At 41.8% G+C, this 27,045-nt stretch overlaps 1 protein-coding gene across 1 annotated transcript in view; it reads left to right on the forward strand.

Annotated features, from left to right (window-relative positions):
- crppa (CDP-L-ribitol pyrophosphorylase A) overlaps positions 1 to 26,704 on the forward strand; it is an 83,308-nt gene extending 56,604 nt beyond the window's left edge. Inside the window, exon 10 of the mRNA XM_060898142.1 lies at positions 26,195 to 26,704. Coding sequence (XP_060754125.1) covers positions 26,195 to 26,299 — 105 coding nt within the window. The 3' untranslated portion in view covers positions 26,300 to 26,704. The remainder of the gene's footprint in view (positions 1 to 26,194) is intronic.
- The last annotated feature ends 341 nt before the right edge of the window (positions 26,705 to 27,045 follow it).

Consider the following 27,045-nt stretch of genomic DNA (forward strand, 5'->3'; position numbering starts at 1 on the left):
TTGAAATACAATAAGGTAAATAATTAGCTGCTTTTTTTTAAACTGTCCCAAGTCTGTTAAGCTTAAATATTTATGCAAGTTATATTGGAAAATGGTTGGTTATCTACCATAAAAGTGCTTGAATTTCAGGGGAATGCCTGTATAAATCCTACCCTGTGGCTCAGCTTGCTAGCAGCTTCTTTATCATAGGTTTGATTCCTGTATATTTTTAGAAATTAATACCTACACCAGTGTGTGTTTTTGGCTTAGTTGGTTAAGGTTGCGAGATTGGCTGTGAGTTCAAATCGCAGGAATGTCATGGAGCTAAAGAAAGGCCTTTGACTGAGACTATTAACCTTTCAAATGCTTAAAGGGGAACAGAGGGCAATATATAGAGTAAATATAACAATAAAACACACATTAACGAACCTTATTCAAGACTTACAAAAGTTTTTTGTTCTAAGGTTGGAAAGTTATAGTTTTTTGAAAGTAGCTCGAGCAAACTATTTCCGCAGTTTGAACAGCCCGCCATGATATTAATTTTATCCAATTAGAATGCACGTTCATTTTCTCTGCGTAACACTCATGACGTATGTATGTGCCCAGCTGTGTTGGCTCATTGAGGTTGGGAATAGCACGTGTGAATCGGAAAGTAGGATGAATTGTAAGTGATCGGCTACACAATGCCACAGTGTGTTGCTTTCGGGTGTAATAACAGGACCGATGGAAAGCAGAACGATCCTCCAGACGTGTCTTTTCACTCGTTTCCGCTGAAAAACACCAAGCGAGTTCGAGCTTTCTTCTCTTCTTTCGTCATCACCGGAGTCGAGAGCACCTCTCCTAGGTTCAAACTGGTACCCTTCTAAGCCATAGCCTGCTTGCAGTGTGTCTTGCGGGATCTCTTCGTATGATTCGACAGAGCTGTCGCTTTCACTTGATGCGCCCGACGCCATGATTACACGCTTCTCTCCTAGTGCAGTGGGTAGGGCTGACGTCACGGTCTTTTAAAAATGGCGACTCTTGTGCCGTTTAGCGTACCGACTATTATATTTACAATTACCAAGATATTTCGTTGTTTTCTAGTATATAAATTTGATAGAATACTTAAGAATATGTTACTTTGTCACATCAGCAACTGTATATATTATATTTGGTACCCATTTAAAATGTATTCTCTTTACATTGTAATTCCGTGTTTGTTTGTTTTTTCCCCCATTTATTGGCCTATATCTTCAGTCACTTACCCATGGCATGAGCGAGCCTGCTGTGAATCTATATAAAATCACTCAAATCTACAGACCACAAGCCAAAGCTCTTCATGAAGTCTATAGGAAAAGGAACTGCCTATAACATCCAGTGCTCTGGCTTCACAACACCTGATCAGCAAGGTTGATTATTTTTGACCTGATCAACGATTCCAGTGATGACAGGAAACATCACCAGATCCTTATAGCTCAGGGTCCTGGTGACCCGTCACTTGCTGAAAAGAGTTGTCACGATGATGTATGGGCACACTAATCCCCTCAGCGAGAGCCCTGGTGTTTACCTCGGCTTCCTTCTCCTCAAAGAGCACAGAGGAATCCTAAACAAGGAATCCTAAACCTGAGAGGAGATTAGCCACCACTTCTTAAAAAAGAAAGAGAGTGAATAAGAGGGAAACTCTAAAGAGCCATTCTCAGCATTTCTGATCCACCAGTAAATGGCAGTTTGTGAAATTGGACACTTGGAAAGTGGGGTCTTTTCTCAGCAATGTGATGTATCTTGTGTTTTGCCAGTGTATTCTCACGGGCTTGCTTACACCTTCTGTATAGTATACACTGTATACATATGTACATCTCCAAGACGCCCTGCATAGACACGATCCGTAATGTCTGCCCATAAAGCACATAGATCACATATAAGCTCTAAGCTCCAGATATATTTACTACATAGCAACATGCATTTTATATTTAAAAAAAAAAGCAAAAGTGTCAATTTTGAAATATTTGCATGCACAGGTGACAATTTAAAGGAAAAAAATCCACTCGGAATGACTTGCATATTAATTTTTATAATTAATGTCAAATGATTCTCATCTCATTATCTCTAGCCGCTTTATCCTGTTCTACAGGGTCGCAGGCAAGCTGGAGCCTATCCCAGCTGACTACGGGTGAAAGGCGGGGTACACCCTGGACAAGTCGCCAGGTCATCACAGGGCTGACACATAGACACAGACAACCATTCACACTCACATTCACACCTACGGTCAATTTAGAGTCACCAGTTAACCTAACCTGCATGTCTTTGGACTGTGGGGGAAACCGGAGCACCTGGAGGAAACCCATGTGGACACGGGGAGAACATGCAAACTCCGCACAGAAAGGCCCTCGCCGGCCACGGGGCTCGAACCCGGACCTTCTTGCTGTGAGGCGACAGCGCTAACCACTACACCACCGTGCCGCCCTAATGAGATTCTGAGTTTTATTATTATTTTTAAAAAACATTTATTTAAACTTTTTTTTTTGTTTATCCTTGCTGGCCGAAAGGCCCGAAGGGGGATTATGTCATGGTGATGTCCGTCCAGCTGTCTATCTGTCCATCCATCCCGGGAAGGGTGCTCGCCTTCTGAAATCAACTCCTCTTACAATTTTTGGAAGAATTTCACAAAACTTGACAGGATTCTTTATATGTCGGTAATACGCATATTGCAATTTTGTTCAGTTCAGTTGCTTTTTACCAGCGTTCTGGCCCTTGATTACCAAACTTGTACTTCGACAAGTTCATGAGGGTGTGCTCGTCTTTTGAAATCAACTCCTCTCACAATTTTTGCATGAATTTTCCGAAACTTTGCAAAAGACTTTGCTGTATGTCGGTAATGCGCATATTCCAATTTCGTTCAATTCGGTCATATTTCACCAGAGTTATGACCCTTAATTACCAAACTTGTACTTCAACAAGTTCACGAGGGTGTATTAAGCACTTGTGCCATAGATATAGTTGCCAGCGGGGGATATTGTACTCTCAGAGAACTCTTGTTCATTGATATCTTGGTCTATTTTCACTTTTGTTAGCTATTTCCTCTGTTACCCTCAATTCCATTTCACTACTGGACTTGTTCAAGCAGATAACGTTCCAAAACTTCAACTTTCATGCTAATACTGCCGTCATTGTTATTGTACTCATCAACTCGTAGATCACTAATTAGTCGAGCAGAGTCTCTGCCATAACTCGGTGCAGCTGGATCACATTCTGGAACCTTCAGTCCGATATTTGTTGTCTTCATTACTCTCATCAATATGACATTTAACATTGGAGAGTGAAAAGAAGCTCTTGCTCTTTTGCGTGTAGGAGCCATGATCGAAACCTTTTGTGTGATCGGTGAAGATTTCTCATATTAAACGGCATTTTAACTGCATGAAGGTCACCGAGTGGTTTGATGAGGATGAAAATGATGCAACTCATATGCTACGGCCTTCACAGTCACTAGATTTCAACTGAATTAAACATCTGTGGGAGATTTTGGAGAGGCCTGTTCGGTAGTATTATCAAAACATCAAGTGAAAATAAAAACTGCATAAGTAAAGAACGGTGTTCATCCCTCCGGTACAAATCCAGAAGCTGTTCTGATGGCTTATCATGACCCTACACCTTACTAAGACGCCTTTTTCTTCCCCCCTTTTATTTGCCACCCATCTATAAATCCATCCAGCCATTATCTATACTGCTTATCTGTCAGGGCTGTGGAGGAAGCTAGAACCAGTCCCAGCTGACTTCAGGTGAGAGGCGGGGTACACCCTGGGCAGGTCACCAGTCTACTCTAGGGCTAATACAGAGACGAACAACCATTCACACTCATATTGGCCCCTCCAGGCAATTTAGAGTAATCCTCATGTCTTTGGACTGGAAGTACCTGGAGGAAACCCACACAGTCATGGAGACAACATAAGCCTAGGTCACAACCGGACGTACGATTTTTTGGCCGTGCGATTTTTGGCATTTCCCAAATCGCTGCGTTTTTTTTTGTTCATGGAGAAAGACGCATGTTGGCCGTAAGTTTGTCTTGCAACCTGAAAAAAATGTAAGCGCCCATAGAGTTTGTTTGACATGACAAAGAACCTCTGCGGCCGGTCTGCGGCTCGAAAATCAGCACGTCACACGCGCGCCCTCCGTGCGTTTCTTGCGTTATTTGCACATAGACCGGCCGTAGGAACACGTACGGCCGGTTGTGACCGAGGCATTATACAGAAGTCTGCACAGAAAGGTCACGAGGTTCAAACCCAAAACCCTTCTTGCTGTGAGGTGACCGTGCTAACCACCACACCACCATGCTGCCCCGTCGACATATAATATATTGGCATATACTGTATAAATTTACATTAACTAATTTATCGAACAAGTCTCTTTGTAAAGTGACTTACAAATGAAGGAGAATACAGGCCAAGGATAAACCTGGGTTTAATTTTTGCCCAACAGTGACGGTTAAGCAGTTTTCAAAAAACAGTCAACCTTTGCAACATATTTTTGAAAATCCCAATTTTTATTTAGTTATTAAGTTCAGTTTCTTATTCAGATTATGAAATTATAAATATTATTCAGTAACTATAGTGAAATTAATAGTAAGGCTAATGTGTGTTATTCCAGACTCATCAGTGAGCTTTGGGTTTAAATAAGGAGCTGTATTTTCTCATTAAAAAAAAAAAAAAATTACAGCAAACAAATTGTTGTGCAATAAGTGTATCTAAAATAATAAAGAATGACTTTGTTTAAGGGCGGCACGGTGGTGTAGTGGTTAGCGCTGTCGCCTCACAGCAAGAAGGTCCTGGGTTCGAGCCCCGGGGCCGGCGAGGGCCTTTCTGTGTGGAGTTTGCATGTTCTCCCCGTGTCCGCGTGGGTTTCCTCCGGGTGCTCCGGTTTCCCCCACAGTCCAAAGACATGCAGGTTAGGTTAACTGGTGACTCTAAATTGACCGTAGGTGTGAATGTGAGTGTGAATGGTTGTTTGTGTCTATGTGTCAGCCCTGTGATGACCTGGCGACTTGTCCAGGGTGTACCCCGCCTTTCGCCTGTAGTCAGCTGGGATAGGCTCCAGCTTGCCTGCGACCCTGTAGAAGGATAAAGCGGCTACAGATAATGAGATGAGAGATGAGAGACTTTGTTTAAAAACAAACAAAAGTATGCCTCCTGCTTCCTGATTTGTGGTGTTTTGTTTATAACTTCAGATGAAGCATTGGATCTAAATTTAAAATTTCTCTAGTATTTGGTTTATGGCCGTCCTCTATTCCCCGAATATTCCTACTTTTGTATTCATGCCTACTTGTTGCACATTTGTTTTCCATCAGTTGGAACAGCAAGATAAACCTCCTTGTTTTCTCTGTTTGAGGCTGATGTATCCATGCTGACAGTCTCAGAATTGGCCTCCCGTTCCCTGATGTGTTAACCTTGTGTTAAAGGAAAAAAAGCCACAGGAGGTCACAGAAACCCATGGCAACTCGTGCTGCATATCGCGCGTGATCTTTTTTATGCCTGCAGAGCACCAGATGTGCACTGGCATGTGCAAATGTGAGTCTGTGGGGAAAAATGTTACTCACTGAGCTGCTGTTTACCCAGCTTTGATTTGACAGATTACACAAAAACCACTGATGCTCATCAAGCAACTTTCACGAATACTTGTGCTGGGACGCAACACGAGACAACATTCTAACAAACAAATGGTATGTTATTATGGAAGGACGGTCCTTACCAGGTCATCTGAATTGGTTTGTAAACAGTAAAAGAACTGATTGTGATGTGCTTGGTCCATGAGCCCACACTCAGGGAACACTTGGTTTAAATTTGTGGGGACCACCCAGTGTGATGCTTTGCGTGTCCACTTCTTGGTCACCAGTGAATTAAGAGTTTCAGTGTTTTTAATGTGAGACGTACTTTTGGATCCTTTGAAAGGGTTTTGCTTTCACTCGACAATGAGACAACTGAAAAAAGTGTCAGTATAGAGCAGGGAGATTGCTGAAACCAGAATCCATCAGATTCGCATTACAGATAAGGCGGCGTTACCACCCCAAAGTAGATTATACTATGTAACATAATTTATTCGTTCGTTCATGGGAAGGAAGTGTTATTTCCTAATTGCCTATACTGCAAAAGTATAGAAAAATAGCTATTATTCCCCTCAGACTTTGCTTTCATGACCAGGACGTTTGGTATTTTGAAATTTATCTACAACCCCACTTCCAAACAAGTTGGGATGCTGTGTAAAACGTAAATAAAAAGAGAATGCGATGGTTGACTTGCAAATCATGGAAAGCCTATATTTAATTGAAAATGGTATAAAGACAGCGTATCAAATGTTGAAACTGAGAATGCCTGATATACAATTTCAGTAGCTCAATAGTTCGGAGTCTCCTTTATTGTATTTTGTGCCTTGTTATGTGCCAAATGTTTTCAGTGGGAGACAGGACTGGACTGCAGGCAGGCCAGTTTAGCACCTGGACTCTCTTACTATGGAGCCATGCAGTATGTGCAGAAAGCAGTTTGGCATTCTCTTGCTGAAACAAGGAAGGCCTTCCCTGAAAAAGATTTTGTCTGGATGGCAACCTGCTGCTCTAAAACCTGTATATATCATTCAGCATGAATGATGCCTTCCCAGATGTACAAGCTACCCATGTCATGTGCACTAATGCACCCTCATACCATCACAGATGCTGGCTTTTGAGCTGTGCACTAATAACAATTCGTATGGTCTCTCTCCTCATTAGACTGGAGGTCTGTTTCTGGATATTGTGTGTGTGTATATGGTTTTAACTTGCATTTGTGGGTGCAGTGACGAACTGTGTTCATAGATGATGGGTTTTGGAAGTGTTCCTGAGCCAATGTAGTCATTTCCACTACAGAATCATGTCTGTTTTTAATGCAGTGTCGCCTGAGGGCCTGAAGATCATGGACTTTCAGTGTTGGTTTTTGTCCTTGTCCCTTGCATACAGAGATTGCTCCATATTCTCTGAATCTTTTAATGATGATTTGTACCAAAGGTGATGTGATCCCCAAATTCTTTGCAATTTTACATTGAGGAACGTTATTCTTAAATTGTTGCACTATTTGCCCATGCGATCTTTTATGGAGTGGTGAACCCCTCCCCATCTTTACTCCTGAGAGACTCTGCCTCTCTGGAAAGCTTTTTTTTAAACCCAATCATTTTATTTTTCAAAAAACAATACAATTTCTCAGTTTCATCATTTGATATGTTGCCTTTGTGCTACTTTCAATAAAATATAGGGTTTCCATGATTTGCAAATCAGATTCTGTTTTTGTTTTCGTTTTACAGTGTCCCAACTTTTTTGAAATTGGAGTTGTATTTTCATTGAGAAAAGGGGCAAATTTGTGTCCTTTCTTTCACATAAAGACGGAAAAACAATAAATGAGTCAAAATTAATATGCATTTATCTCATCTCATCTCATTATCTCTAGCCGCTTTATCCTTCTACAGGGTCGCAGGAATATGCATTTATATCAAAGTTATACAAAAATAACCATGTAAGATTTAAAAGTGAGTAGTTGTTTGAGATTTGCAATTATATTGTAAATAACCTTCACAAAGCAGCCCCCAGGTGTAGTCTCCAATCATGTTCTCGTTGTGTTGTCCATGGTAGCCAAAGTGGTTACTGGTATTGTCCAGTATGCCCAGGTGGAAGTGCTTGTCTTGCTCCTCTTAGTACACTCCCATGCTCTACTTGAATTTATCAAGTTGAGCATCAAGAATATGCACTTTTGAGAGACATCCTGCTGCTCATTGTGCTGTAGCTCTTCACCAGAGTTTCAACCAACTCCACGTACGTAGTTTTCGACTTTGTGATTTCCCAGGAAGCCCTGAACCACTGCGACAAAGCTGTTCCAAGCCACTTTCTCCTTCCTAGTGAGCTTCTCGGGCAACTTCTTGCACTCCAAGATCCTCTATCTCTGGTCTGATGAAGACACCAGCTTTTGGCTTTTGCCTCAGACAGTTCTGGAAAGAAGTCTTGAAGTTACTTGAAGGATGGATGCCAACTCCTTATCTAGAGCTGTGACAAAGGCCCAGTTTGATGATGTGCACTGGTGGCATCAGTACCTTCCACCATTTTGAAGTCTCTGATGACCTTCCAGCTGTAGCCATCACACTTCAAGGCATCCAGCAATGTCTTGGTGCTGTTTTAATTCTCTTTGAGGTACAGCAAGTGAGCCAGGGGAAGAGACGGATACTTGTTCCCATTGTGGAGCAACACAGCTTCGAGGCTCCCGGATGAGCTTTCAGTGAAGAGATGCCAATTGTGTGGGCTACAGGCGATTCCGATTTGCCTCAAATAGACTGGCCACATTGTGGCAGAAAGAGCCTGAATAAATAAATTAAATTTGGATAAATTCACCGGTTTCCTAAATGAAGTTCCAAAAGCAAATCTTGAGGGGATTAATAGGCATTTTCTGTACTTTTGATGCATAAGCAATTAGAAAACAACACTCACTAACTACCCAGGGAAAAAAAAGTTTGCATGGTGTTCTTTTCCAATAACAGTATGTCCCAAAGTGATTTATTCCCCTTATTATCCACTTCACAATTTGCCAAAAATTACACATTTTGCTCAAAAGCAGATGCGCAGCTTGTGAACAGGCAAGGCAGGCAACTGCTTGGGGCCCCCTGGCCCAGGGGCCCCCCGAGAGTCGGGGCCTGAGGGCTTATTTATTTTGTTTTTTATTGTTTTTATTGTTCTTTACCATTGTATTTTCACATTTGGAATTTAAAAATACTTTGGTTTCATACATTTTTCGTTGGTGTCAGATTATTTATAACATATTGGTGATGAACACTGGTCAGAAGGGCCCACTGGAAATTTTTGCTTGGGGCCACAACAGACTTTAGAATCGCCCCTGCTCAAAAGGTATCTGAACCCAGAACATTAATGTCTGTGATCAAATCTCTGATTTGAATAATAGCCAGCACATAATTATTGTCAGAACTGTAAATAAACATTTGACAATGCTGATTTGTGAATTCAACAGCACTGTGGTATAATGGGATAAAAGAAACTAAAAGTAAAATGTATGGAGATGAGGAAAGGAAAGTCTGTCGGATGGTCCTAGGAGTTTAGTGGTCAATGGTGAAATGAGTGGTTAGATCTTTGGGTTGAGTTTAAATCCCAACATGACCAAATTGCCACTGCTGGGTTTTTGAGCAAGGCCCTTAACCCTCAACTACTTGAGTATGTCCTGTTTTAATTTAAATCCTGTTTAAAATAGTTTTGGTTAAAAGTGTAGGCCAAATCAGCATCAGTATATGTCAGTAAAAATGAGGATATGTAAATGCATAATTAAATTTTCCTATAACAGCAGCTCAGACAGTAGTTCTATAGTAACAACTTACCGAGTCTTGTATAATAGAAGGATTTTTTTTTTTAAATGTAATTGTTAATCTAAAGTATTTTGAGAGATGTTTGTTTAGCATTTTTTGGAAAGAATCTCAATGTCAGCACATTGAAACGGTCAGTGGTAAGGTTATCGCAGCAAAGTATCAATAACATGACAAGCTGCGTGTTTTTTTTAATTTTTTTTATAAATCTTATTCAAGGAGAACCCCAGGATTTTGTAACCTGGGTCCTGTAGTCGATTATCGCACGGAGGCTGTTTTCTGATGTTTACAAAAGGGATCCTTTCCATGTTTTCAGAAACCCATTTTGTTGTAATCAGCTAAATATTTTGGCATTACTTTGGAAGAGACATCTTCACAATTTCTGCGTGATTTCTCCTTTTGTAAACATCAGAAAATAGCTTCCATGCAGTAATCGGCTACAGGCGCTGAATGAGGTGCTGCGGCAAAAACCGGAAGAAGAGAAAGATAAAACAGTGACTGTAGAAATGTTGTCATTTTTCTAGTGTCGTCACAGTTATTGAGGTAAACAGACACTGGTACATTTCTGTAGGGATCCTTCCATGTTTACAGACACTTCTAAGTCTGTCATTGGTGAAACCAAGTGCTTTACTTTGACGCGGATGATTGTCCAATAGGATTACATTGTGTAGCTGTTTTGCAGTTGCTGGCTAGAGCGTTCTAACGCAATACTGCATCGATTTCAATCATTTTCGTCCGTGGTGAAAATTTGGACCTAAAGAGATGAGAAAATAGGGCCCAGGTTTTAAAAAAAAAAATCGTAGTTTCTCTTTAACTTCAAGAAAGGGGGGGGGAGACTGGTGAGGGGACGACTGTTTGTAGCTGCTGTAATGTAAGCGATAACAGGAACTAACATGCTTTGTTACCTCGCCCGGAACGGAGTCCACCAGGGGGCGAGGTATTGTTTTTCGGTGGGGTTTGTTTGTTTCTTTGGTTTTTTTTTGTTAATGATACTACAGGAAACCGGCTGGACCAATCTTCATGAAACTTTCAGGATAGATGGGCATTGGTCTCAAATAGAACATCCAATATTTTGAGGGTCATCCATTCAAGGTCACCAAAAAGGTCTAAATCGTTTTTTGCGATATCTTCCTTCATATTCATTCAGACGTGTTCTGATTGGCTGAGAGTAGTATGGTGTGTTCTGATTGGCTGAGAGCAGTACGGTGTGTTCTGATTGGCTGAGAGCAGTACGGTGTGTTCTGATTGGCTGAGAGCAGTATGGTGTGTTCTGATTGGCTAAGAGCAGTATGGTGTGCGAATGAGAATCAGAACCATGTTTATTGGCCAAGTATGTTCACACACATGGTCGAAATCATTTTTTCGCAGTATCTTCCTTCATATTCATCGCAAGTGCTACCGGGCGAGGTTTGTTTTGCCTGGCAACACTTGTTTATTTTGTTATTCCACAACATTTAATGTAACAATTCAACTTCAATAAAAAGTATGATGATCTTTATTAGCTCATCCGGCCAACAGGCGATCAGCTTACACTACCGTTCAAAAGTTTAGGGTCACTTTGAAATGTCCTTATTTTTGAAAGAAAAGCACTGTTCTTTTCAATGAAGATCACTTTAAACTAATCAGAAATCCACTCTATCCATTGCTAATGTGGTAAATGACTATTCTAGCTGCAAATGTGTGGTTTTTGGTGCAATATCTCCATAGGTGTATAGAGGCCCATTTCCAGCAACTCTCACTCCAGTGTTCTAATGGTACAATGTGTTTGCTCATTGCCTCAGAAGGCTAATGGATGATTAGAAAACCCTTGTACAATCATGTTAGCACAGCTGAAAACAGTTGAGCTCTTTAGAGAAGCTATAAAACTGACCTTCCTTTGAGCAGATTGAGTTTCTGGAGCATCACATTTGTGGGGTCGATTAAATGCTCAAAATGGCCAGAAAAATGTCTCGACTATATTTTCTATTCATTTTACAACTTATGGTGGGAAATAAAAGTGTGACTTTTCATGGAAAACACAAAATTGTCTGGGTGACCCCAAACTTTTGAACGGTAGTGTATGTCGTCATGTGTCGTCTGTCATCCATCCAACATCATCCACATTTCACAAAAATCGCTTCTTCTCTCTCAATTCTTCACTGACTTTTATTCTTTTTGGCAGGAAGGTAGGTCTGTCTGGGGTGCATATAGCTTCTACCCAGATTTGCCTAATTGCAATTAATAATGAAGATATGAAGTAATTAAGCCCTAATGAGCAGTTTCCACACAAATCGCCACTTCTCCCTCAATTCTTGATCGATTTTGATCCTTTCTAGCATGGAGGTCGGGCTACCTAGGGTGCATATAACTTCTACCCAGATTTACTTAATTACAATTATTAATGAAGTCATGGACTAATTAAGCCTTAATGATCAGTCCGACAAACAAACAAAAAAAAATCGCATCTTCTCGGTCAATTCCTCACCGTTTTGGATTCTTTCTGGCAAACAGGTAGGTATTCGTAGGGTGTATATACAGTAGCTTCTATATATAGCTTGCAACATTTATTGCGCAAGATGGCCCACTTTAGATTGTTCCTTCTGGACTAGACGGGGCCGGAGTGAGCTACGCCGTCATCGACGGTCTCGTTTAATAATAAAATGTAATCGCTGCCAAATTTCTGTTGTATAATTTGGGATAAAACACTTGAGTACTGTTATTGGAAAAGAAACAACTTCAGGGTAATAACAGTAACTTCACTTTGCATCAGACCAACCCGTTGTTGATGATTTTTCCGTCAACTGCATGCCCTATTGTGTTTTATCTAGTCTAGTAGGATTGTTTTTGCTTGTTTTATGTGGTCCATATATCTAGTAGTTTAATTTGCCAAGGGTGGACTCAGGTGGTGTTTACATTAGACCGTATCCGTATCGTTTTCGTTACAGATGCACTGTCCGTGCACATTAAAACGCCGGAAAACGACTCCACAGGCAGAACAGTTTGAATCCGCCAGGGCCCACGTATTCAACCCAGTACGTATCTGATCCGGTGCTGTGTAAACATTGAGGAACGAGGATGCGCAGTGCTGAGCTCTAGCTGACGTCGTCATTGGACAACGTCACTGTGACATCCACCTTCCTGATTCGCTGGCGTTGGTCATGCCACGTTGGTCATGTGAATGAGCAATACAGGAAGTGTGTTGAGGAAGTCATTAAGTGAATGAGCAATACAGGAAGTGTGTTGGTTACCGTAGCACTAAATAGTCTTGTTGTAATCGCAAAAAACGGCCGTTCTGCGAGGTGAAGAGTGTACCGAACACTGTTAGATCCTTCTAGCATAAACACGAAGGCCATACACGGTGTAAAAAAGGCGTCATTGTAGTACCGGTACCGCCGATAACAGACTGGCATACTTCATTTTTTACAACGACATCCTTCCACTTGCAAGTGGTGAGTGACTTGCGCATGACCGATATGCACTGGGATCATGTGACGTGCCGTCTAATTAGTAATGTGATTAGCGTATCCGTGTATTGGCGTTGCTGTGTGCACGGGGAACGGTTTTGTTGCGGGCACAGAAATTTTGTGTGTGTACGCGAATCGTTTTAAAAACGTTAATCTGATGATCCGCTGATTCGAAATAATGTAAACAGGGCCTTAAGCTGCCATTTCTGTAAATTGTACCTCACTGTACTGTTTTTAATTTTGTGGCAGATTACTCAACAGGCTTTTAACATAATGAGCCTTTAACCTATTAGTTCACCCTGTATTTGGCGTTATATTGGTCATGTGTATCATGTCTACTCTATTTCGACTCTCGCACTTTACAGAAACGAATTCCCATTGGACGTTCTCTTTCTGACACTCTGACCTCTGGTTGTCTGTTAATAGCAGCTGTTTAGTCTGCATTGTAGGCTTGTTTTGACATCCATGTAAAAACATGAACTGTATACTTTTCTGAGGTGAGGGTGCTCCTGTTTTGTTGTCGCACGCAATGCCATACGAACTGGTCTTTCGGCACTTCTCGAGAAGTTTTGTCACTTACGGAAATGATATACGTGACCCTATTGACCTCTAATGTGATATTTATAGCCAGTGGTCCATTGAGATTCTGAGCTGCGGAAGTTTTGTGTTTCTATGTGGGCTTGGGGATGTCATAACACACATTTCCTCCGTTCCTTCAGACCTGCGAATGTAAAGAGAGCATTGTATTCATTATTGTTTGCAGGTGTGTCTGTCGCCAAGCCGCGTACAAACACAGTAATCACTCACTTGTTCAAATAGAAATGCATTCACTCGTAATGCAACCAAAGCTTCCTGTATTTTCTTTGCTCCGGTGCTATGTGTGTGTCCGATTATGATTAAGGTGTTCTTTAGAAGAAAGAAGAGGATATAAATCCAGACAGCACAGACAGAGCTTTGTGGAATTGTGTTTAGTTAGACGGGGAAAACTCTATAGATAACCATGTTCTTTTCAAACTCAAAGCGGAAACTTGCTTTATCGCGTTTTTTTTTTTCTTGAACCTTAGTTTATCTGTGCTACTCTTAAATCAACATTGTGCAGTGCAGGGCTTCAATAGAAATGCTGGCTAGATTGAGGAGAAGCACTCAAAAGGAGAAACGCACAGTCAAACAAAACCGGATCCCTCTCTATGAGGTGAGTGGGATTAGGCATGACAGGGTGCTCATAAGATATTTGGCGTAGGTCCATACATTTTCCTTTCTACAGGAAAAAAAAAAAAAAAGTTTTGTAGGGAGGAAATTAAATATGTGCAAATTGAAATGAGTAAAGTGTATAGTGAGACAAGTTATTTAATCTTTCTGCTCCCTAAGCAGTGACCCGAGGCTAGATTCTAACTTGGAAGGCGCTTTAAGAAACTGGCTGATAATTTATGAAGTCAAATTAATCAAAACCACTATGACAACACTGCTTTTTTTTTTTTTTTCCAACAGCAAAAGGCTCTAGTTTCAGTTTTATTACAAAAAATATAGCGAGTCCCTAGCGGCTGGAATCAATCAAAACCACATTTGACAAAACAACTTGATTTAAGATTCGTTGTCATTTTCTATTCACCCATGCATCAGATATGAGCTCCAACCCTGTGTGATCCTTCTGACGCCTGATCCAGCTCATCTATGATGAAAATGGTCGTCTTCACATGAGAGGACACTTCACCGAGGACAACACCGGGATTTAGGCCCGTATCAAATCTCTAGAGTTGATGGTATATGTGCTGGAGATTTCTGTCATGGTCTTCCCCTCCAGCTACGACCTAATGAATGGAGGCTGGAGATGGAAAGGGGGATATTTCAGTCTGTACCCAGAGCTATCATAATACCCTAAAAGAAATGCACTGTCAGAGCAAGAAACGCAATACTGCTTAGGTAGGGACAGGACTGCTTTTAAGTCTATTGTGTTGGTCTTTCGTTCTCATGACATAGCTTAGAAGTCTCATTCTCATCATCTCTAGCCGCTTTATCCTGTTCTACAGGGTCGCAGGCAAGCTGGAGCCTATCCCAGCTGACTACGGGCGAAAGGCGGGGTACACCCTGGACAAGTCGCCAGGTCATCACAGGGCTGACACATAGACACAGACAACCATTCACACTCACATTCACACCTACAGAGTCACCAGTTAACCTAACCTGCATGTCTTTGGACTGTGGGGGAAACCGGAGCACCCGGAGGAAACCCACGCGGACACGGGGAGAACATGCAAACTCCGCACAGAAAGGCCCTCGCCGGCCACGGGGCTCGAACCCGGACCTTCTTGCTGTGAGGCGACAGCGCTAATCACTACACCACCCTGCCGCCCTAGCTTAGAAGTACGAAGCAGTATATGGCTTTATAATGATGGTGTTTTTCTCTTGCAAAAGATTCTTCTAGAATTCATCTGGCCTCAGTTCTTTACCTCCGACTGCTCTGAATAGTCACACTTGCATGTTCAAAATGATTCTGTTGGAAGCCATGGCCTGATGGTTAGAGAAGCTGCTTTGGTTGCTGATTCGATTCCCTGGACTAGCAGGAATGGCTGAAGTGCCCTTGAGCAAGGCATCTAACCCCCAGCTGCTCTGGAAATGTTGTACATCATTCTGGATAACAGCGTCTGGTAAATACTTGTAATGTAATGTACGACTTAATTTGTATTTCTTAATACGGTTTGTGTTTTACTATGTAGTACTCAAATCTCAATCAATTTAGCAGATGCTCTTATCCAGAGCGACGTACAACATACCCAGATCAGCCTGGGGAGCAGTTTGGGGTTAGGTGCCTTGCTCAAGGACACTTCAGCCATTCCTGCTGGTCCAGGGAATTGAACCAGCAACCTTTTGGTCCCAAAGCTGCTTCTCTAACCATTAGGCCATGGCTTCCCACGGTAAAGTGCAATGCCCATGTTTGTAACTTTACTACTTCTGAAATGGAGCGACATACAACCGTTGCCTTTGCTTATTCAGATAGGCACACATTATTCGTGAGCTCCGGCTCACTAGTGTTTTCATTTCTGACTCTTGTGAAGTTCAGATTCTATTTTGTGATGTTGGAATTTCTCAAGATATTAGTCTGGAAATCATGAACGATCATTTCGGTATTGAGTTTCCAAATACAGCATAAAAAGGATTCCAACACGCATAACGAACGTAATCAAAAATCCAAACAATAACAATTTGCCTGCAAGTCATTATTTTTCATGCTTCTTTTGAGGTGGTGCCCTCTTGTGGTAGCTTGGAAACATCACTCAAACACACTTTCGATCCGGTCAGGAGTGATTTAGTAATTTGTTTCAGAGAGCCAGTACTCAACTTATTAAATAGTGTCTCTTTTTTCCTCATCCATACAGAAATGGTGTCTGCACTTGCTATTATATTTCTTTCCCATTTTTCTACTAAAGGCGACGGTAGGAGGTTTAGGAAATTGCAAAGGCAATGAATCTGGCCAGAGAAGGGTGCAAACTGTCAGTGTTGAGTTCCTAATTGCTGAGGCTCCATCTTCAAAGCACGTGCTGGTGCGAGGCAGCGGTGGGTCGCTTGGTGCTGATGGAAAGGTTGATTGCAGCTCTGGAATTTCCAAGGACAGTTAGGCAATGACTTCTCACTGTGTGGGCTGGCTGGCATAAGGGCCATCCGTTTTTCTTCAGTAAAATTTTCCTTTCTCCAACAAAACCAGTCTGGTGTGTGCCACTGGATTGTGGTCATTGATTGAAATAATGCCAGGGTGGTGATGATTTTTTTTTTTCCTCAACTGAACTTCAAGGTAAGATATCAGAAATTACAGGTGTGCCACAGAGTCTGCCTTTCTTGGTGCCTTCTCGACACTTAAGAATGTCCAAAATCGGAAGAAATTTTAACTTGGGAATTATGTATTTTAAAAGACTGACTTTGGGAAAAGGTTAAAAGCATAGAGTCCATCAGACAAATGGCAACTTTTAAATTCAATCAATTGACTGATCTTTTCAAAATTGTATAAGCAACAGCGATATAAAATGGATGAAAAGGTACAAAAAACCATTCATTCAGTCATTCATTTTTCTTCTGTTTTTCATGGTGGGGTCCAGTCCAGACTTCTCTATCCCCAGCTACAGATTCCAGCTCTTCCTGGGAGATCCCCACACATTCCTAAGCCAACTGGAAGATCTCTCCAGTGGCTTCTAGGTCTGCCCGGGGGTCTTTGTCAGCCAAGGGAGCATCTCATTTCATTATCTCTAGCCGCTTTATCCTTCTACAGGGTCACAGGCAAGCTGGAGCCTATCCCAGCTGACTACGGGCGAAAGGCGGGGTACACCCTGGACAAGTTGCCAGGTCATCACAGGGCTGACACATAGACACAGACAACCATTCACACTCACATTCACACCTACGGTCAATTTAGAGTCACCAGTTAACCTAACCTGCATGTCTTTGGACTGTGGGGGAAACCGGAGCACCCAGAGGAAACCCACGTGGACACGGGGAGAACATGCAAACTCCACACAGAAAGGCCCTCGCCGGCCTCGGGGCTCGAACCCAGGACCTTCTTGCTGTGAGGCGACAGCGCTAACCACTACACCACCGTGCCACCCCCAAGGGGGCATGCCTGTCACAATTCTACCCATCAGGGGGTATCCCTATAAGGTGCCCCAACCACCTCAACTGGCTCCTCTTAATTTGGAAGAACAGTGGCTCTATTCTGAGGCTCTCCCTGATTGTCAAACTCCTCACCATGTCACAAAGATTAAACCCAACAACCCTGGGGAGGAAACTCTTTCTTTCCCGTCACCTGTATTTGTGACCTGATTCTTTTGGTCAGGACCCATAGTTCGTGAACATAGGTGAGGACGGGGATGTAGATTGACAGGCAGACGGAAAGCTTTGCAAACTGAGCTCCTGCTTTACCTCCAGTGACTGATATAGTGTAGCAACTGTAACGTATTTGTCACTGACCCTTGCACTGGTCGATTATATGATCTCTTTTTCCATCACCTGTGAATAAGATCCCAGGATTTTTAAACTCCTGGGGCAAGGTTGCAGCCTTCACCTTAATGGAGCCTCCTACTCTTTTCAAGGAAGGAACCATGGCCTTGGACACGCACAAACTGGATTAGCATACTCTCCTGACTCCTCACAAAGCTGTGCATTTCAACTATAAAAGTGTGATTTCCCTTTTGACCGGAACAAACCCTTTGGTCCCCATTTAAAAAATAAATAAATAAAATCTGCTAGATTCACAATACCAGGCTGAAGTGACTCAAATCTGATATATATAATTTTTATTTATTTATCCATCCATTATCTGTAGCCGCTTTATCCTGTTCTACAGGGTCGCAGGCAAGCTGGAGCCTATCCCAGCTGACTACGGGCGAAAGGCGGGGTACACCCTGGACAAGTCGCCAGGTCATCACAGGGCTGACACATAGACACAGACAACCATTCACACCTACGGTCAAGTTAGATCCTCCAATTAGCCTAACCTGCATGTCTTTGGACTGTGGGAGAAACCAGAGCACCTGGAGGAAACCCACACAGACACGGGGAGAACATGCAAACTCCACACAGAAAGGCCCTCGCCGGCTGCTGGGCTCAAACCCAGGACCTTCTTGCTGTGAGGTGACAGTGCTAACCACTACACCACTGTGCTGCCCCTCCATCCATCCACCCATCCATCCATGCCTTAATTTGACACAGAAATCTGGTCTTTTCAAATCAGATTTGCGCCACTTTCATGTGGTCCTAGATTGGATATGTGTCCGATTCATGGCCATGTGACGTGAATGAGAATGATCAAATCCAAATTCATGTGGCTTTTTGCCTGTACGCCTTTGCTGAGCGCGGTCTTCATCAGCCAGCACTGGCAGGGCAGCAAAGCAACAATGGAGGAGAGCTACAATGACTGCGAACACAGCAAAAGTTAGCTGTCTGGCTTCTTCTGCCTTCTCGACCTGATCATATACAGCTGACAAACTGTTTGCCATCCTCCAGGGCAAAATGTGATGCATACATTAGTTACTAGTGCGTCCATGTATTCTGTTTCAATACCATGAGTCGTGTGACAAATGTGATGTGTGTTTTATTACAATTTTGTTGTTGCAAAAACATACCAATGCACGCATTCATGCCCTTTCAGAGGACAAATTTGTTCACATTATAGTTGGATACAGGTCACCTGTAATTATGAATATGAGCCATCAAAATGGGCCAATTCAATCGGATCTGTGCAAAAAATCTGAATTGAACAATGAGGCTTGTAATGTGAATGTAGCCATAGCAACCACCATGCTATTCTTTTCAGTCCATGGGCACTGCCCTAGATCTCCATGCAATATTGTTTGGTTAACACACCTCTTCAAGACCATCCTTGTCCAGTGTCCTCAGCATTTCCAGCTGAATTTCTTCTACCCTGTAACCTTGCACTATTAAGGTTTCAGAGAAATGAACTCTAAAACACCAGAGACTTCTGACACTTTTTCTCCTGTAGGCAGGGCATGTCCATTGGGTTAAGGAGATCCTCAGAGTGCCCCTTCCAACTTTCAAAAATACCCTCAGTAGGAGTAAATACTTTAGTAAACTACTGTGATGCTGACCAAGATAAAGTGGTTACTGAAGATGAATGAAGGAAATATATTATTTACCAGCTGGGAGGTCCGTATCGTGAAATACCGGTACCGTGACCGAGGTCTTGAAAGTACTGACCGAGGCCCTCTGGGCCGAGGTTAGTATTCAAGGCCGAGGTCACGGTGTTTCACCATACGGACCGACCTTAAGCTGGTAAATAATATATTTATTTCTTTACCAAATTCTAACAGAAAACAAGAGCGCCCGAAAGGGAAAACCGAGCCGAGGTGCCATTTTGAATCCTCATTCACGGCTGTAATGCAAATAGCTTCCTCCTCGGTATACAAGTGCACTTCCATGGCAGGAAAAAAACTACATTTTGCCACCTATGTAGTCCCCTATTTATACAAATGGGAGTCTTTCAGGATTCAGCCATGTTTTTGCTCAGCATTAGCAAGTTACAGGTTTTAGCTTTCTCCTGAAATGTTTTCTTTTATTCCTTCTTCCCCAGGGTAGTAAAACTCGCTTTCGCTGTGAACACTGTCGTTATCGCTATCCATGCTGTAAAATTAATGCTATTCTCCTGAGAAATGCTGGCAAAAATTTACAAGATTTTTGATAATCTTATAAATAAATCTTATATAAAAAAAAAGATAAATGTTGACAAAAAATGCTACTATGTTTGTTGTTGTTGTGAATGAGTGAGTTGCCAGAGGTCCATAACTGGGGTCTGTAACTGGGGTCTGTATCGTAGGATACGGACCCACTCGCCAGCCAATCAGAGTGCAGGATTTGGACCGCAAAAAAAATAATGAATGTTATCCATAGTTATTCTATCCACATTAACTGGATATGAGCAATCGTATGCTCTGATTGGCTACTCTACTACGAGGCTATCAGCTCATATACCGTAAGTAGAGAAAAACAAAATGGCGGAGCGTGTTGCTGAACCAACCGAGGATGCAATAAAAACTCTACTCGAAAACAAAACCCAAAAAATACAAAAAAAAAAGCAACAAAAGTATTTGATGGTAAGAACATATATCTTTATTTTTCTAAGAATTATTATTATAGCATTTTTCACAAGTTGCTACTGTCATTTCGCTACTGTCATTTCGCTACTGTCATTTGTTTATATTCTAAGCGGAAATGATTTTGTCAGATGTTTTGTATAAAGTTTTGATTGATCGAATTTGCAAGAAATAAAAATAAATAAAAATACTGTTTCTCAAAATGCAATGGATAGAACAAAAGTTATTTCACCCAATCAGGTCGTACATGGCTTATAGCCGACTCGGTGCTATGCGCCTCGTCGTATCGGCTCACGTACGACTCGATTTCACGGAATAACTGTTAATTTTCTTCAGCAGATCTCACATGGAGAGCTGTTTTGTTGACATGAAGCACCATCTTCCAGAACCTATTGTGGCAAAATTGATCATATTTATGAACAGCAGGTTTCTACATCTTGGTAAAGCAGCTCCCAGGCTTATTCATTTTATTCCACCAGCAGTAAAACTGGAGTAATTTCTGCAGTGTGCCGTGTAAGAACACCACCAATCATCAGGGTTTTGAATACCTTTTCCTTTCAAGTGTACAGTGCATTTGCTTTGATCATTTTGTTTTGTTTCAACCCTTAGATTTTATCATGTTCCCCAGACATGTGTAAGAGCAATAAAAAAATATTGACCAGTACACCTTTAGGCTTGACTAATATATAAAGATATTAAACATTACTTAGCTTTGATCTCCTGCAGGACTTTATACCGTTCACTTACTAAAGTTATGAGTCTGAACTCCCAACTGAATCAACCTGCACTATGAGGACATGTGCCCCAGCTTGGAGCTGCATGGAGCACCAGTGACTGTTTTATCCATTTTATAAAAAGCTGGAAAAGACAGCAGGCATCTGTGGAAAGTTCTCTCATTACAAGTGACAAGTTATTGCGTCTGCTCGATGGAGACTTTTAAGAGGAATTAAGATGCGCATATTGCATTCCCTCTTTTCTTTAAGTGTGAGCCATAACAATAGACAGAATCGAGCTCATTAGCCGGGTTTCTGCCGCTTCCCCTGGACTCGTGTCAGTTCACAGTGGAAACGTAGTGAAGCATGAGAGTATTGGGTGCTTCACACATCACTTCTTTTCCAACTCTGGCTGATTTATGGGGCACTGAATGCTCAGTGCTGGGTCATTTCAGATTAGAGTGTTTTTCACCACTAGCACGTTTCTCTGACTCCTGTGGGGTTCGAGTTTTCTTTTATAGTGTAGTAAGGCTCTATAAGAGAACCGGTGTAGAAATCCCACCAGAGAATGACATGAGATCATTTGCTCATTGTGGAAAGTACACCTTTAATTTGGTGATGGATAAACATAAAATGTCGGCATGACAGAAATACTTTAAGATTTTCCGCTTGATACTGAATAACACATTTTCTATATTTCTGCTCTTTTTACTTGACTGCGATGGCCTGGTTAGTTTAGAGGAGAGTTACAGTCGTAGCGTTAAAGGAATTGGCCATTCTAAAGGTCAAACTATTACTTTTGTTTACATTTAATTAATAAATTGTCGTGGGCCTACCACTGAACCTATCCTTAACAAATTCAGTGGAAAACTAAGGCAATAAGGTAAAGTCATTCAAAAAGGCAAGTTTGAACCAGAACCAGGAAATTCTTACTGACTCTGACCTTTTCTCAAGATACATGATTCATGTTCCACCATCAATATTCCTCAGTGGAAACCGTTCAATATAGGATCTTATGCAGGCGTTGAATCTTTCATCCTCCTTGGTGATCTTTTGCTGGCTTTCATGACTTGACTTATTTTCATTTTTTAAAATTTTCATTTAGCCAGTGTTGATGTCAGCCCAGTAACAAAACCAACCACATGAACAGTTTTGTGTTTAGCTGCGGTTAATATTTGCAACATTATAGACGGGACCGAAAAACATTTTGTGGGTGGGCGGAAAACGTCGCCCTACGCAGATATGACGGATTTTTATTTTTAGTACAAAGGCCCTACTAAAAAGTTCTGTAAATCCAATTTTCTCCCCTACATTTTTGATGTATGGAAAAGTCTCGAGTTGAAAATTTCAAACAGTTCTAGCTGTCAGATATAGAATCTGTGTAAGGAGTTTTGAGGTAAGATGGCTTGAGTTTTTGAGTTTTTCTTTTGACTGCATACAGATGTGGTGGCTCTGTAGCCAACGCTTTTTCAAAATAATTAAGTAAAAAATATAGTGACTGTTACATGGTAAGGAAAAACAGGAAACCTTTTGGACGTTTTTGATATTCGTGCCAAAAGTAAAATTTAAACAGTGTTGCATTGCATGAGAAATGTCGGGATTAGATTTATGATTTCAGCTCATAATTTGATGTGCTTAGAGAAAGCAATACTTTAATCAATAAGTGAGCAGTGAATCATCTGCAAGCTCACAAACAGACCCTCTTGTGGAAAGTCTGTGTCATGAGGCATGGATTTTAGGTCATGGAGAGAATCTGCTGTAGGTGCATTTGCTACTCGTTTAGTTCCCGTTGTGTTTTTTTTTTTTTTAAAGAGACAACGGAAATCAAAACCCTTAACTTTGTGGTTATCTGAGCGACTGAACAATGTCAGAACCACAATGTATGAGTCGTAACCTTATAGCATGGTCTCCTATCTTATTTGCAAAAGGATAGTGTGGCTGCAGGTTTTCATTTCAATCAGTCTTGGCCTACAAGTGATTCACTGTGGCTTTTATCTATCAGGGAGGACAAATCAGCATCCCAGTCCAGGACAAGGAGATTGCATGTCCACGTTATGAGGGTGTTTTAAGTTCATAGTTGTTGACAGACAAGTTGGCCGAGTTGGCTTGTGGTCAACGTTATTTTTTCTTCTTAGGTCTCAGGAGGCTTCATAGGAGATTTTCACGCTGGCTGCTTTGTCTGCCAAGAAGTGTTCAAGTTAAGTGATTAAATCCACGATCGATTAAATGATCACCAAGATTGAGTAGTATAGACACTCTTGTAAACATTTCATTTCTGAGCACATAACACCTGTCATGAAACAACTCCACTGGTTGCCTATACATCAGCGGATCCAGTACAAAGTCCTGGTCATGATGTTCGAATCTCAGAATGGCCGTACCTTGAAGAACTTGTAACGAAGAGGCCCCTAAAGAGAACTAGAGCAGACTTCAACAATGACTTGGTGGTTCCTAGTATCAAGAGAAGTTCAGTTGGTGGAAGAACGCAAGCCTACGCAGGTCCCAAGTCATGGCCGAGAGAACTTGAGTCATGTGTAAACATGAACAATTTCATGAAACAATTGAAAACCTTCTTACTTTCATCAGCTTATGCTTCTTAGGGCGTATTCACACCTACGTTGTTTGGTCCGGACCAAACGAACCAAATTTCCCTTGGTCCAGACCTTTTGGGTTGGTCTGAATACAAACCACCGAACTCTGGTCCGGACCAAACAAGCGGACCGAGACCGAGCTGCAAGGTCGGACTCGGTCCGGATCAAAGGAACCCTGGTGCGGATCTTTTGGAGGTGTGAAAGCAGACCGGACCTAATGCGACAGTTTTGCTTTTTTGTACCTCGGGAGCTTCCGTCGTTTGTTGAGCATTATGGGAAACAGAGTCTTGACACTCCACCGCAAAGTGCAAACACTGTTTCGGTTGTCAAGGGAACCTTACAACAGTCGTTCAGTCATTCAGACCAGTGGTAGGCTAGACTACAGAGTACAAAAAATGAGTAGGGGCAAACGTGGGCCGAGGAAGAAGCGCGTACCCTTGTGGATGTATGGGCAGATGTCCACATATCTGAGCTTTTGGAGAGAACACACAAAAATGCCGACGTGTTTGCTGTATTCAGTGAGAAAATGAAGGAGAAGGGGTTCACGCGCTCCCCAGAACAGCGCTTTGTGCACGTGTCGTCTCTGACCAATAGCTGAACGACCTCAGGGCGCGTGGCTTTGTTGACAGATTTTGGTCTGCTTACTAAAATGTACAGTGTGAAAGCGAACCGCACCAAAATGAAAAAATAAAAAAAACATTTGGTTCGGACCAAAGCAAGTGAACTATCGAACTATCCTGGTCTGAATACACCCTTAGAGTCTGAATTGTTGATTTGAAAATTAATGAGTTTTTAAAAAATGTTATTCTGTAGTGATTTTCGGCTTGAAGTATAATTATTGTTTGCATCTTTTGAATCGCAAAGTGCTATACTTGTTTGTTTATTTTCTTAAGCTGTGCATACACTGCGATTTTTGGCCCGATTTTGACACGATTTTCACTCGCGCGATTATTTTGGAGATCGGGCCGAGTTTTGGCTCAATCGTGCGTCTCGGATCGTGTAGTATACTGTACATGGGGTAACGACAAGCGATTAACACCTCACGACCTCCTCCCGATCGATCGGATGAAAATCAAACCTGTTTGAAATCCTGAGCATCGCATCCGAGCATCGGATCGTATAGTGTGAGAACAGGAATCGTAAGCTGCGTGCTGTTTACCCCTGCAATTCACTCGTACAGTGTGAGCAGCAGCTGAATACCGCGATTGAAAAAATCGCACAGTGTATGCCCAGCTTTACTTATATGAATGAATGAAAAATTTTAGAGGAAGCCAGGCTTCCTGTGTACTCTTAAAGCAGTTGCCTGTGGTTAGCTACCGTTGATTAGGCTAGTCGATCAGGATTCTGCGCAATCAAAACAAGAGACGAGACAGCGCATTAGAGCCTTCACTTGTCTGGTGGAATAGTTAATAAATTTATGATTAGTCCACCCCGATCGATAAGACTTTGGACCCCTGCCCTAGCAGATTGCCAATAAGCTTTGCAAACAACACGTTATGCTTTAAACGTGTAAATCGTGTCAGAGACGTAGCTATGTGTTCTCTTCATACATTAGAGGTACTACGTGCTGTTTGGAATCAATGCTTCAGCGTTCTTTGAAATCGAAACATTAGTGTCAGCAGTGGGATTTCCAGCATGAGCCACATAAGACGTCACACAATTGGAATTCATTAAAAATAAACTACGGCAGGGTGATATAGTTCAGTCCTGAGTGAAAGTGACTTGAAAGTACACGTTCCCTTTGAGTTCAACCGAATAGAGAAAAGTAGATTACGTGGAAAACCCAATATTGTGTCCAAATGGAAGTTCCATTTGATTTCTGCGTTTTCATTTTGATCTCGTTTCCACACAGTAAAGCAATTCAGGTGACAAATTAGGAGCACGATTGACATTTATTTGTTGCATGCCAATTAGCAGCTGGTGCAGAGCACGGAAAGGGAAGGGAGCACTCATTAAAAACACATATGACACATGAAATAAGACGAAGACAAAAGACAAACGCAAACACCAAGAGGCCATGAGAGCAGGATAAGCATTTTCAAGAGCCTGCCTGACTTAAAGAATAAAAGCTCTTTTGGTGTCTTTGATGTGTGGTTTCTTCTTTGCTGCCTAATATCACGGCCTGTAAACCGTTAAGAATCCTGAGGAGCTATCGCATCGGACATCTTCTAGTCGAAGGCACTGGTTAAACTAAATAATAAACATCTGTGTCACAGTAATGAACCTGCCCAGATAATGTAATAAAATACATTCCCCATCATTTTAACTGCTCGCTCACAGTGACAGGGTGGGTCCACTGACTCATTCAGGCTTTATCCAAGTCTCTATGGTTATCTGTGCACTTTTTTTGTGTTTCGTTGCTGGGTTTTTGTGTCTTTTATATTCGTGACTCTTGTCATGAACGGAACTACAAAATGTGGTTTGTGCTGTGTATTTACACCCCATTTATCCTTTGCTGAAGGCTGTTGGTTATGACACCTGCATAATTGTGTGTGTGTGTGTTTTCGTTCGTTCCTGTGTTCCTTCAGGTCCCTGAGCTCTGGGAGAAGTCCGTAGCAAGACTATCCGAGATCACAGAATCCCTTATCCGAGACAGGAACCCGGTTCTTACTGGACAGATGCTACGAGCTTGAGACACCAGGGTCGGCCCTGACCTCCATTTTAAATAAAAAAAAAAAAAAGAGAGAAGGAGAGATTTTTCCAGTGAAATATGTGCCATTGTATCTAAACAATGCTGTGTTTTATCTTAAAAAATATTTGCCACATTTTTTTTTCATTTCTTTTTAAAATAAAAGCTGCAGTTTCTGTTAAACCAATAATAAAAAAAAATCCTCATGGGAACCAACCAACTGTCCCCACAAGGGCAAACCTGTCACATCTACACTACCGTTCAAAAGTTTGGGGTCACCCAGACAATTTTGTGTTTTCCATGAAAAGTCACACTTTTATTTCCCACCATAAGTTGTAAAATGAATAGAAAATCTAGTCAAGACATTTTTCTGGCCATTTTGAGCATTTAATCGACCCCACAAATGTGATGCTCCAGAAACTCAATCTGCTCAAAGGAAGGTCAGTTTTATAGCTTCTCTAAAGAGCTCAACTGTTTTCAGCTGTGCTAACATGATTGTACAAGGGTTTTCTAATCATCCATTAGCCTTCTGAGGCAATGAGCAAACACATTGTACCATTAGAACACTGGAGTGAGAGTTGCTGGAAATGGGCCTCTATACACCTATGGAGATATTGCACCAAAAACCACACATTTGCAGCTAGAATAGTCATTTACCACATTAGCAATGGATAGAGTGGATTTCTGATTAGTTTAACCCTTTGGTGACTGACCCCTTGAAAATGGTTCCTCCAGGAACCATGACGTTTC

The sequence above is a fragment of the Neoarius graeffei genome, chromosome 17 (genome assembly GCF_027579695.1).
Source record: "Neoarius graeffei isolate fNeoGra1 chromosome 17, fNeoGra1.pri, whole genome shotgun sequence".
Classification (NCBI taxonomy): domain Eukaryota; kingdom Metazoa; phylum Chordata; class Actinopteri; order Siluriformes; family Ariidae; genus Neoarius; species Neoarius graeffei.